The sequence below is a fragment of the Neophocaena asiaeorientalis genome, unplaced genomic scaffold (genome assembly GCF_003031525.2).
Source record: "Neophocaena asiaeorientalis asiaeorientalis breed wild unplaced genomic scaffold, Neophocaena_asiaeorientalis_V1.1 scaffold91, whole genome shotgun sequence".
Lineage (NCBI taxonomy): Eukaryota > Metazoa > Chordata > Mammalia > Artiodactyla > Phocoenidae > Neophocaena > Neophocaena asiaeorientalis.
In genome coordinates, this window is record NW_020173198.1 from 6011383 (window position 1) to 6023610 (window position 12228).

General features: G+C 45.2%; 1 protein-coding gene across 4 annotated transcripts in view; it reads left to right on the forward strand.

Annotated features, from left to right (window-relative positions):
- Nucleotides 1–2463: 2463 nt before the first annotated feature.
- Nucleotides 2464–12228, forward strand: part of COG7 (component of oligomeric golgi complex 7) — an 86061-nt gene continuing 76296 nt past the window's right edge. Inside the window, exons 1-4 of one of the 4 annotated variants that reach the window (XM_024744559.1) lie at nt 2464–3024; nt 9261–9409; nt 9717–9833; nt 10993–11161. In XM_024744559.1, the coding sequence (XP_024600327.1) occupies nt 2856–3024; nt 9261–9409; nt 9717–9833; nt 10993–11161 (604 nt within the window). In that variant the 5' untranslated portion in view covers nt 2464–2855. The remainder of the gene's footprint in view (nt 3025–9260; nt 9410–9716; nt 9834–10992; nt 11162–12228) is intronic. The other 3 variants (XM_024744561.1, XM_024744558.1, XM_024744562.1) reach the window with 3 other exon arrangements.

The window sequence follows — 12228 nt, forward strand, 5'->3', positions numbered from 1 at the left end:
ATATCCTGTTATTTTTCAGCTGTTTCTTTCTGTTGAGTGCTCTGCTTATGGGACAGACTCACCTGCTAGACAACAATATTATATACCTTTGGCAGGGGCTATTAAGGTTTGTACCATGTTATGATGTGCTGGCACACCTCCCTATACATGGGGTAGCAAGGAAATGTATTAACCAAATTTAAGAACCTAGAGGCAGTGAGTCTAGGGCTGGTATGACAGTCCCAGATCTTTCAGTGTCCTCTCTTTCCACTTCCAACAGCCATTCCTACCAGCCTGTCCATAAGAGTTCCTCATGGGCAGGTGTGGTAAGAAGCAAAACTGTTCCACATGAAGCCAGTCTGGGTGACCTGGACAAGCATTACGCCCATTTAGGGAAGGGTGACTCAGTTTTGGCAAGTCTCAAAAAGTGTGGGCTCAGAGGCAGAACTTTGGGCTATGGCCCAGTAGGGAAATTTGCAAGCCCTCTCTCCAAAAAGGCTAGCTATAAAGCTAGACAAATTTGACAAAAAATAACCATTTCAGTGCCACAGAAATCAAATAAAGGTAGATGGCAATCTGAGAAGTGTTTATGCTTGAAAAGCCACTGAAGTTTGGGTAAACAACATTTGCAGTTTCTGTCATTCTTCCCTGGGGCTGCATCCAGCCTCTCCCTTGCACCAACTCTGTAGGATTGATATCTTCTTTGAAATGATGTTAGAAGTGACAGTTGCTGTGGTGGGCAAGTTGGGGAGGGCCAGCACTTCTACTAGTTTGATGTTATGGTCATCATTAGAAAAAGCATGTATCTTGATGAAGATGTGCACATGTACATCAGGGACCAGAGAGAGCCCAAGCTAACCACACAATCCCAGCTGACACTGAGGCTGCATTCACATGTTGAGGAAACAAAGGGGCACAGTGGAAAGGAAAAGCTGGGACCAACTTGAAAGTGACCTGATATTTCGAATGTGCTCCCTTACCCACACACAGATCCACTGACAGGACAGAAGCCCTACTAGCTCAAAAAATTTGGTACACCTGTAGTCTGATCATTAACTGCTATGTAGACACAGGAAGTCAGATTTTAAAATAAAAACAACAAAAAATAGAGACATCAGATGCTACACACCATAGGGGAGAAATTTCATGAATTTATCTCAGGCAAGCTACTAAACAAGCAAACAAAAACAGGAACAATCTTTGGGGAGTCCAGAATCTAGAGTTGCTACAATATATTATCTAAAATACCTAGTTGTCAATAAAAAATTATGAGATGTGCAAAGAAACAGGAAGGAAAGATCCATACTGAGGGAAAAAGGGGTAAATAGAAACTCAGTCTTCAGACAATGGATTTAACAATCAGCATTCAAAGTAGCTAATATAAATATGTTCAAAGAACCAAAGTAAACCATGTTTAAGGAATTATAGGAATCTATGACAAATAAATAGTGATTCTCAATAGAAAAGCAGTATAAAAAAGAAATGGAAATTCTGGATTGAGATGAGGAATTCACTAGAGCCTTTCAACAAAAGATTTGGGATGGCAGAAGAAAAAGTCAGTGAACCTGCAGATAGGTCAGTAGAAATTATCCAATCTGAAAAACAGAAAAAAGAAAAATAAATAGAGCTGCAGAGATCTGTGAGACACCATCAGGTGTCATACACATAATGGGATTCCCAAAAGGACAACTGAGAGAAAGGGACAGGAAAGTTATTTGAAGAAATAATATCCAAAACCTTCCCAAACTTGCTGAAAAACAATCTGCACATCCATAAAACTCAACAACCTTCAAGTAGGATAAACACAAAGAAACCCATACATAGACACATTAGAGCCAACTTAAAAACCAAAGCCGAAAATCTTGAAAGCTGTAAGAGAGAAATGACATACAATAGGTTCATAATAGATTAACAGCTGACTTACTTCTTATTGGAAATAATAGAGTTCAGAAGGCAGTGGGATGGCATACTCAATGATCTGAATATGAAAAGAATTCTATTTCCAGCAGAACTGTTCTTCAAAAATGAAGGCATGGGCTTCCCTGGTGGCGCAGTGGTTAAGAAGCCGCCTGCCAATGCAGGGTACACGGGCTCGAGCCCCGGTCCGGGAAGCCCGTGCACCCCCAACTACTGAGCCTGTGCTCTAGAGCCCGTGAGCCACAACTACTGAAGCCCGCGCGCCTAGAGCCCACGCTCTGCAACAGGGGAAGCCACCGTGATGAGACGCCCACGCACCACAACGAAGAGTAGCCCCCACTCGGGCAACTAGAGAAAGCCCGCGTAGCAGCAATGAAGACCCAAAAATAAAATAAAATAAATGAATTTATTTAAAAAAAAAAAAAAAAAAAGAGCTCAGGCTCCAGTAGCAGGCTTGGCTGAGTTCAGCTCCCACAGCGCTACCTTCTAGCTACGTGACATTGAACCACTTGCTTAACTGCCTCAGTTCTTCCTCTTTAAGTTGGGGGAGGATAACAGCACTCATAGGACTGTGAGTATTAAGTGCGCTCATACAAGTAAGGGCTCTAGCATAAGCACATATTTAAGTGCCCAAAAGTCACTTAAGTTAGCAGAGCAAGAGAGACGCCCACACCCTCTGGCCGCCAGCCCGCCACGCTTCCCGGAAAGCAGGCAGTCACTATAGTAACGACCCCCTACTTCCGGAAGAAGTACGGCGTGCGGCGAGGGTCAATCCCAGCCGTACACATCAGCGAGCTGACTGAGGGGCTGTGGAGAGGCTAGTTGGCGGCGCCGTCAATCCCGGTCCGCCGCCTCACAGACCCGCGCGGGTGCTCTCGCAGGGCCGCTCGCTTCTGCAGCCTCGCGGAGGCCCAGAGCCAGCCCTTCAGGCCTGGACGCTGGGGTGCGGCGGTGCAGCCATGGACTTCTCCAAGTTCCTTGCCGAAGACTTCGACGTGAAGGAGTGGATCAACGCGGCCTTCAGGGCTGGCCCCAAGGAGGTGGCGGCCGGGAAGGCGGACAGCCACGCGGCCACCCTGGTGATGAAGCTGCAGCTGTTCATCCAGGAGGTGAACCACGCCGTTGAGGGTAAGCGGCCGGGCAGAGCTCCCAGACGGGCCCGGGCCCCCCGGGGTTGCACGTAGTGGGCCGTAAACGTCGGCGCCTCCCATGGAGAGCGAGCGAGCCCTGCTCCGGTTCTCCCGCAGTGCTTACCGGGATATCCAGGAGGAGGTCTCAGCCCGCTACTCCTCTCTCTCTGCAACACTTGCGGACTTGGGATCTTGGTTTTCCACCTCTGACGGTGCTGTCAAGTTTCCTTTTAAAACTTAGTGAATTTTAAGAATATTAAATAATAGCTGATCCTTACTTACATTTGGCAAAAAAACATATAGAAGGTGTATAGGAATGACAAATCTGGGAAACATTGTTTTAATGGATTTAAAAAAAATTATTTTATTGAAGTATAGTTGATTTACAATGTTGTGTTAATTTCTACTGTACAGCAAAGTGATTCAGTTTTATATATATCTGTATTTATATCTATATCTATATATACACATTCTTTTTCATATTCTTTTCCATTATGGTTCATCACAGGATCTTGAATATGGTTCCCTGTGCTATACAGTAGGACCTTGTTGTTTATCCATCCTGTATAAAATAGTTTGCATCTGCTAATCCCAAACTCCCAATCCAACCCTCCCCACCGACCCTGTTTTAGTGGATCTTTATGTCAGTGGGAAGATGGGCTGTCCTGACGGGAGACTTTTAAGTATCGAATTCACTAACCAGAATAGTGAATTATAAAAAATAACACACCAGAACCATTTCATTAACTCCTCGACCTGGTTTTCATTCACTGTATGTTTATTCAGTGCATACTGTAGCCAGTCTCTCTGCTCGGCTCTGTGGGAAAGAGGCTCAGACTGCCCACACTGGGAGCTTATGGTCCTGTAAGTAGAACTTTGTTTCGTAGATGTGTCCACTGTTTAAGAAAAGGTGGAGGTGGGGGGACGCTTTATTTCACTGCAGATTCTTTATTGTACTTTGCATCTTTTAGTAATTATTGAGCATCTGCTATGCACCTGCCAAGAAATGAGTGCTGGGGATGAAAAGTTTACCTTTCTAGAGCTTGCTGCCCTGTGGGGAACATATGTGAACTGTTTAATTATAGTGAAGGGTGGCTTTACTGAGAGTAGAACCGGAAGCTGAGAGCTGGATGAAGGAAGCAATTATCTCTTGTCTGGGAGAATCATAAAGGGCTTTACCCTGTGTTAGGCCTTGAAGGAAGACCTCACAGGGCCAAGATGGGGAGGACACTAATTATAAAATAATCACAAATATCTGAGTCCTTGGTATACATCAGGCACTGTTTTAAGTACTTTATATGCATTAACTAAGTGGTTCTCAACAGGGGTGGTGGAACTTCCCTGGTCCGCCTGGCAATGCAAGGGACACGGGTTCAATCCCTGGTCCGGGAAGATCCCACATGCCGCGGAGCAACTAAGCCCGTGCACCACAACTACTGAGCCTGCGCTCTGGAGCCCGTGAGCCACAATTACTGAGCCCGCGTGCCTAGAGCCTGTGCTCTGCAACAAGAGAAGCCACCGCCTTGAGAAACCCATGCACTGCAATGAAGAGTAGCCCCCGCTCGCCAAAACTAGAGAAAGCCCGGGTGCAGCAACAAAGACCCAAAGCAGCCAAAAAAAACAAAAACAAAAAAATCCACCTTCCAGTGCACAGGGCGCAGGCTCGATCCCTGGTCGGGGAACTAAGATCCCACATGCTGCGGGGCAACTAAGCCCGCACGCTGCAACTATTGAGCTCGCGCGCCTCAATGAGAGAGCCTGTGTGCTGCAAACTACAGGGCCCACGCGCCCGGGAGCCCATGCGCCACAACTAGAGAGAGAAAACCCACACGCCACAACTAGAGGGAAGCCCGCACTGCAACAAAATATCCCACACACCTCAACGAAGAAGACCCCAGTGCTGCAACTAAGACCTGATGCAGCCAAAAAATTTTTTAAATAAGTAAATAAATAAATAATCCCTGCATGATCTGGCTCCTGCCAGCGTCTCCAACCTAAGAATAGATCTTGTTCAACATTGTATCTCCAGACCCTGGAAAACAGTTTGTGCCCAATAAATATCCACTGACTGAATAAATGAACAAATCAATCCTCCTATTAGAGTTCCTCAACAACTCCTGTTTGAGCCTCTGCAATAACTTCTCTTCACTGCAGACTTGGGACCTTGTTTCATCGTCCATAAAAATAAAGCTTTAAACCTCCGAAGGCTTCTCACTGCCCACGGGATGAAATCCAAACCTTCAGGATGGGCAAAGCACCTTTCACAGTTTGATCCTAATCTACTTTTCTACCTTACCTCCAGCAGAAGTTCCCCCCATGAAAGTGCAATCCTTCAATAATAATAACACTAATGACTAATATAAATTGATGTTATTGATGAAGCTCTGTTTGAACTTCCCGCCTTTCTCTGGGCTGGTTAGGCCTTTTTATACCCACATGCCTCTGCATGTTCCCTCTCCCTTTAATACCAGAGAGGTAGTAAAGTATAATGGATAACAGCCTGGGTGGGATCTGGAACCAGTTACCTGGATTCAAATCCAGGCTCCCCATTCATTAGCAACATGATGCTGGGCAAGTTACTGGCCTCAGCCGCAGTTTCTACAGCTATAAAGTGGGAATAATAACTATGCCTAACTCTAAGGATTACTGTCATTTTAAAATTAGATAATCATGCCAAGGGGAGGGGAAACTATTAACAGTTTGGCCAGGACACTTCTTCATTGCTCAGGACTCTCCCAAGCACTGCAGGACATTAAGCATTGTTGGGTCATTTCCACTAAATGTCCTACCATAGCAGCAACTAGAAAATTCCTACCAACTTCCAAATATTGGGGGGGTGCAGAGGTGGCATTTACCACCCCTGTTTTCTTTGTTTTTTTTTTTTTTTAATTTTATAAATTTATTTATTTATTTTTGGCTGCATTGGGTCCTTGTTGCTGCGTGCAGGCTTTCTCTAGTTGTGGCGAGCAGGGGCTACTCTTCGTTGCAGCGCGTGGGCTTCTCATTGCGGTGGCTTCTCTTGTTGGGGAGCACGGGCGGTAAGCGCGGAGCATGGGCTCTAGGCGCACAGGCTTCAGTAGTTGTGGCACGCGGGCTCAATAGTTGTGGCTTGCGGGCTGTAGAGCGCAGGCTCAGTAGCTGTGGCGCACGGGCTTAGTTGCTCCGCGGCATGTGGGATCTTCCCGGACCAGGGCTCGAACCCATGTCCCCTGCATTGGCAGGCGGATTCTTAACCACTGTGCCACCAGGGAAGTCCCTCTTTGATTTGTTTTTTTTTTTTTTTTTTTGGCCGCACTGCACAGCGTGCAGGATCTTAGTTCCCCAACCAGGGATCAAACCCACGCCCCCTGCAGTGGAAGCACAGATTCTTTTTTTTTAAATTAAAAAAAAATTTTTTTTTTTTGGAATGCGGGGATTTTTTTCAATTTTTTTTTAGTTCTTTTATTTATTTTTAGTTAATTTTATTTATTTTGGCTATGTTCGGTCTTTGTTGCTGTGCGTGGGCTTTCTCTAGTTGTGGCGTGTGGGGGCTACTCTTCGTTGTGGTGCGCAGGCTTCTCATTGTGGTAGCTTCTCTTGTTGCGGAGCACGGGCTCTAGGCGTGTGAGCTTCCGTAGTTGTGGCACACGGGCTCAGTAGTTGTGGCTTGCAGGCTCAGTAGATGTGGTGCACGGCCTTAGTTGCTCCGCGGCATGTGGGATCTTCCCGGACCAGGGCTTGAACCCGTGTTCCTTGCGTCGATAGGCAGATTCTTAACCACTGCGCCACCAGGGAAGTCCCCATGCAGGGATTTTAATGTCACATTAAAGAGTTTTGATTTGTTTTAAAATTAGTGTAATGGGAAGGTACTGGAGGATTTTTAAGCAGGGGAATGAGATGGTTTGATTTATGTCCCCATTCAGGAGACTATGGCTGTAGTCCGGAAGAGAGGTGACAGTGGCTTCGTCTGAGGTTATAGCATTAGAGGTGGTGAGAAATGGGTAGCTTTAAGGTATTTTTTAGGAGGAAGAAAGGGGAGAACTTGCTGATGGATTGGAATGAGGGATGAAAGGGGAAGAAAATCAAGAATGATGGTAGATTCTTGAACTGAGCAACTGGTTGGAGGTGCCAAGTGTTCAGCAATGTTGAGAGAATTTGTAGTAAACATTCATAACCCACTACCTAGATTCTACAATGATCAGTGTGCTATTCTCGCTTTATCACAATTCTGTCCATCCCTCTCTCCATCCATTCGTCCATCTTATTTTTGATTTTGAAATAAATCATTATTTCATAGTAAGTTACAGACATCAGTACACTTCACTCCTAGACATTTCAGTTGGAACCCTAAAAATTATAGAGTTCAATACTTGTTTACGGCTCTTTTTTTTACTAGATAAAATTTACATAAGGTGAAATGGAGGGACCTTATCTGATAAGTTTGGGTTTTGACAGATGTATATGCTAGTGTAGCTCAACCCCCCATCAAGATGTAGAATGTTACCATCACTTCGGGGGGAGCCCCAGGCCCCTTTCACAGGGAGATTTGGCCCTTACCCTCCCAGAGGCAACCACTGGAGGTGAGACTCTGTTTGTTTGTTTTGATTTTTTTTGGCCACACTGCAAGGCTTGTGGTGTCTTAGTTCCCCAACTGGGGATCGAACCCAAGCCCTCTGCAGTGGAAGTGCGGAGTTCTAACCACTGGACCGCCAGGGAATTCCCAGGAGGTGATAGTTTTAAAATGGATACTAGAAAGAATTAAATTTGTGTGTGGGCGTGCTGTGGAGAGGGAAGAAGAGGTTCAGCCAGACATGAAGAGTGACTCTGAGGTTCCGCAGGCAGGGGGCCAGGCTGGGACCATGACAGTGCTGTAAAAATCAGTGCTGTAGAAATCACTGTTCCCTGGTGGCACAGTGGTTAAGAATTCGCCTGCCAATGCAGGGGACAGGGGTTCAAGCCCTGGTCCGGGAAGATCCCACATGCCACGGAGCAACTAAGCCCGTGCGCCACAACTACTGAAACCCGTGCACCTAGAGCCTGTGCTCCACAACAAGAGAAGCCACTGCGATGAGAAACCCGCGCACTGCAACGAAGAGTAGCCCCAGCTCACCGCAACTAGAGAAAGCCCGCGTGCAGCAACAAAGACCCAACTCAGCCAAAAATAAAATAAAATTAAAAAAAAAATCAGTGAAGTCTCTGTGCCTCGAAGAACTCTTTGTTCTGCCTTTGTTTTCTTAAAACTTTACTTAAGGTCAGTGCTGGAGACAGATTGTTATTTTATGGCAGAGCTGAATGAACAGGTTCCTGAAGCACGTCTTCAAGATGTTAAGGTTCCGTTCAATGCACTGGTGGAGCAGAAGGCTCTGGACTTCTTTGGTTGATTCCCCAGCGAATTGCTATTTAAAGGGCTAAAGGGTTATGCTGTTAACCCTCCTGTTTCCAGATAACACATCATGGTCTGCAAGAATTTTCAGATTTTATTCTACACTTGGGATGCCTGTTAAAAAAATGCAGGTTCCTTGATCTTGATCTTCTACCAGGATTCCTAAATAAGAATCTCTGGCAGGTGGCCTGGGGACTTGCATTTTAACTGCATTCCAGCTGATGCTGTTGGTCTGTGGACTACATTTTGAAAAGACTGTGGAAAGCAGACATTGGGTCCAGACACACGTTGGTTTCAGTTCTGAAATCTTGGGCAAGTTACTTAACCTCTTCTGAGACTTAGTTTTCTCATCTGTAAGAGGTGGCTGCTAATGATTGCCATGGACATTAGGTGATATAATGTATATAAAGCACCTGGTGCAGAGCTGGCATTTACCACTGTCACATTCCTCCATTCTCCTTCCTTGAAAAGGGAGTTGCTTGGGAGTTCCCTGGCGGTCCAGAGGTTAGGACTCGGTACTTTCACTGCCAGGGTCCAGGCTCAATCCCTGGTTGGGGACCTAAGATCCCACAAGCCACGTGGTGTGGCCAAAAAAAAAAACCAAAAAACCAAGGAGTTGTAGTAAGAAGACAGCTGATGTTGGGTCAGGTTGACAATTTATTCACAGGGTCCTCACCATCATTCTGGGGAAGATAGGGACCCGGCATAGGCCAGCTCTGCGCCTCTCCCCTACCACAACTTTCCACAGGCTCAGAAAACTGCGTGGTTGGTAGTGCCTTAGGGAAGATTTGCTTCCTGCCGTCTGATTTGTTCATATTGTTCACTGGTGAGTGATCTGACTTCCACCTTTGGTTCTTGGGTTCTTGCTGCAGAAACAAGTCACCAGGCCCTTCAGAACATGCCCAAAGTGCTCCGTGATGTAGAAGCCCTTAAACAGGAGGCATCTTTTCTGAAAGAACAAATGATTCTTGTCAAGGAGGACATTAAAAAATTTGAACAGGACACATCTCAGTCGATGCAGGTATTTTGGCTCCTATCCTAAGTGTTGACTCTTGTTTTTGGAAGATGTTCACTTTCCTAGTGGGAGGTCAACCTTAACTCAAAATTCTGCCAAGCACTCAGACTACTCTTTTGTTTGGTTCTTTCAGCTTATTCATCTCTCTTTAGCACCGCTGAACAATTTAGCCATGTAAGCGGTGTTGTACGGGGTACAGAGGCTCCCTAAAGGCAGGAGCATGCCACGATACTTAGGTTTCGAGTCGCTGATGGAAGGTAGAGGAAATGGAACTGCCACTTCTTTAGTGTTCAACCCCTCATTTCTCTTCTAGGTATTGGTAGAAATCGACCAGGTGAAGTCCCGAATGCAGCTTGCCGCAGAATCTCTTCAAGAAGCCGACAAATGGAGCACACTGAGTGCTGATATCGAGGAGACATTTAAGACTCAAGTAGGTTTCTTGTTTAGGGGATGTTGTGACATCTCTTTAAGCAGGAACTTGAGGTTTGGAGAAACAAATGAGCTAGCTTTGCCACTCACAATCAGAAGGGCTAGTAAATAGCCAGGTGTGGGAATATTCAGGCATCGGTTGGGGGCGATCTGAGACTGCTCTGAGATTTTCCACCTTCTTTAGTTTGTATCATCTGCTTGACAAGCGTTTTAGTCACAAAAGTGAGTTCAGGAAAAGCTTAAAAAGACAGAGAAAATGGAGTAAATGGGAGTGTGGAACTTGGGCAGGGGTGCCCTACACACCACGGGACCTCAGTAAGTTACTTTACCCTCCTTGGATAGCAAAGTGTGGAAAATAGTGATATTTTGGATACCTGGTTATAAGGATGAAGTAAGATGATATCTTATAAAAAACTTTTTTTCAATTGGAAAGCAAAATGAATTATTTACCATCTCTTTTGCTATTTAAAAAAAAAACTTGAAAAAGTTTTTTAAAAGTTCTAAATGCACATGGGAAGAACTGAGTAAATAGGAATAAACAGTGAAAAATAAGTCTTTCTCATAGTTCTGACCCTCCCAATTCCCTAATTTCCCTTCTAAATACAAACCCTGTTGTCAGCTCTGTGCCTGTTCTTCCAGATAAACGCACACACATATATGTTCCTTGCCCTGTTTTTCCCCCACAAATGGTAGTGCATTGTGAATACTGCTTCACACGTTTTTTTTTCAGTTAACAATCTATTATTCTGTCAGTTATTGTTACCTTTTTAAAAAAAAATTTATTATTTTTGGCTGCGTTGGGTCTTCATTGCTGTGCTCGGGCTTTCTCTAGTTGTGGCGAGCGGGGGCTACTCTTTGTTGTGGTGTGTGGGCTTCTCATTGTGGTGGCTTCTCTTGTTGGGGAACACGGGCTCTAGGCACGTGGGCTTCAGTAGTTGTGGTGCTCGGGCTCAGTAGTTGTGGCTCGCGGACTCTAGAGCGCAGGCTCAGTAGTTGTGGCGCACGGGCTTAGTTGCTCTGCGGCTTGTGGGATCTTCCTGGACCAGGGCTTGAACCCGTGTCCCCTGCATTGGCATGCAGATAGGGAAGCCCTGTCCGTTCTTGATTGAAGTAGCAGGGGTGTTTTAACATAAATATCCTCTATTCTGGCCTTTTTATAGGACATAGCTGTAATTTCTGCCAAGCTCACAGGTATGCAGAATAGCCTAATGATGCTTGTTGATACACCAGACTACTCAGAAAAATGTGTGCACTTGGAGGCGTTGAAGAACAGGCTGGAGGCCTTGGCCAGCCCCCAGATCGTAGCAGCATTCACATCTCAGTCTGTAGGTGAGTGCTGGCCATTTATCGTCTCTCTGTACACCTCTTCACGAAGGTAAGGCTTTCCGAATCTTCAATCTTTAGAATGTCTTAATGGTGACTAAATTATGTAGATTGGGGCTTCCCTGGTGGCGCAGTGGTTGAGAGTCCGCCTGCCGATGCAGGGGACACGGGTTCGTGCCCTGGTCCGGGAAGATCCCACATGCCGCGGAGCGGCTGGGCCCGTGAGCCATGGCCGCTGAGCCTGCGCGTCCGGAGCCTGTGCTCCGCAACGGGATAGGCCACGACAGTGAGAGGCCCGCGTACCGCAAAAATAAATAAATAAATAATGTAGATTGGAAGTCAGTCTGTAGCTTTATGGTGGTTGCCTTTCCTTCAACATTTTATATGAACTTTTTCAAAATACAGAAAAGTTGAAATAACCATCAGTGAACACACCATCTAGATCCTAGTGTTAGCATTTGCCACATTTGCTTTATCACTACACATATCTACCCACCTGTTCACCTCTTTATCCATCCACCTTATTTTTTTTTAATGCATTTCAAAGTAAGTTGCAGACATCAGTATACTTCACTCCTAAACACTTTAGCATTCATATCAATAACTAGAGTTCAGTGTTGGTTTATGATTTTCTTTTTTTGAGGTAAAGTTTACATTTAGAAAAATGTACAAATCTTAAGTGTACCGTTTGATGAGTTTAGATGCTGATCAAGTCCATTATGATGCTGTGTTATTTTCCAGTGATTTTTTTCAACCAATAAGTTTATCTAACTCCCTTTCCATTTCATCCACAAAACTATTGGTTAAACAAGAAGCAGCAGCAGTAAAGCTGCTTTCTTACCTTCACAGCTATTTACATTGGCAGAATGTAGTCTGTATCCACTGCCCTGCTTCCTGCACTCTTGTTCATATATCACACAAGCCCCGCTCCTCTGGGGTTAATGTTCTCCTGAACCTGTTCTGTTGAAGGTCTCCAACAGCTGTATCATCACCAAACCCCGAGGCCTAATATCACTTTATTACTTTTCTGTTTCTTTTTTTTTTTTTTTTTTTTTTTTTTTTTTTTTTTTGGG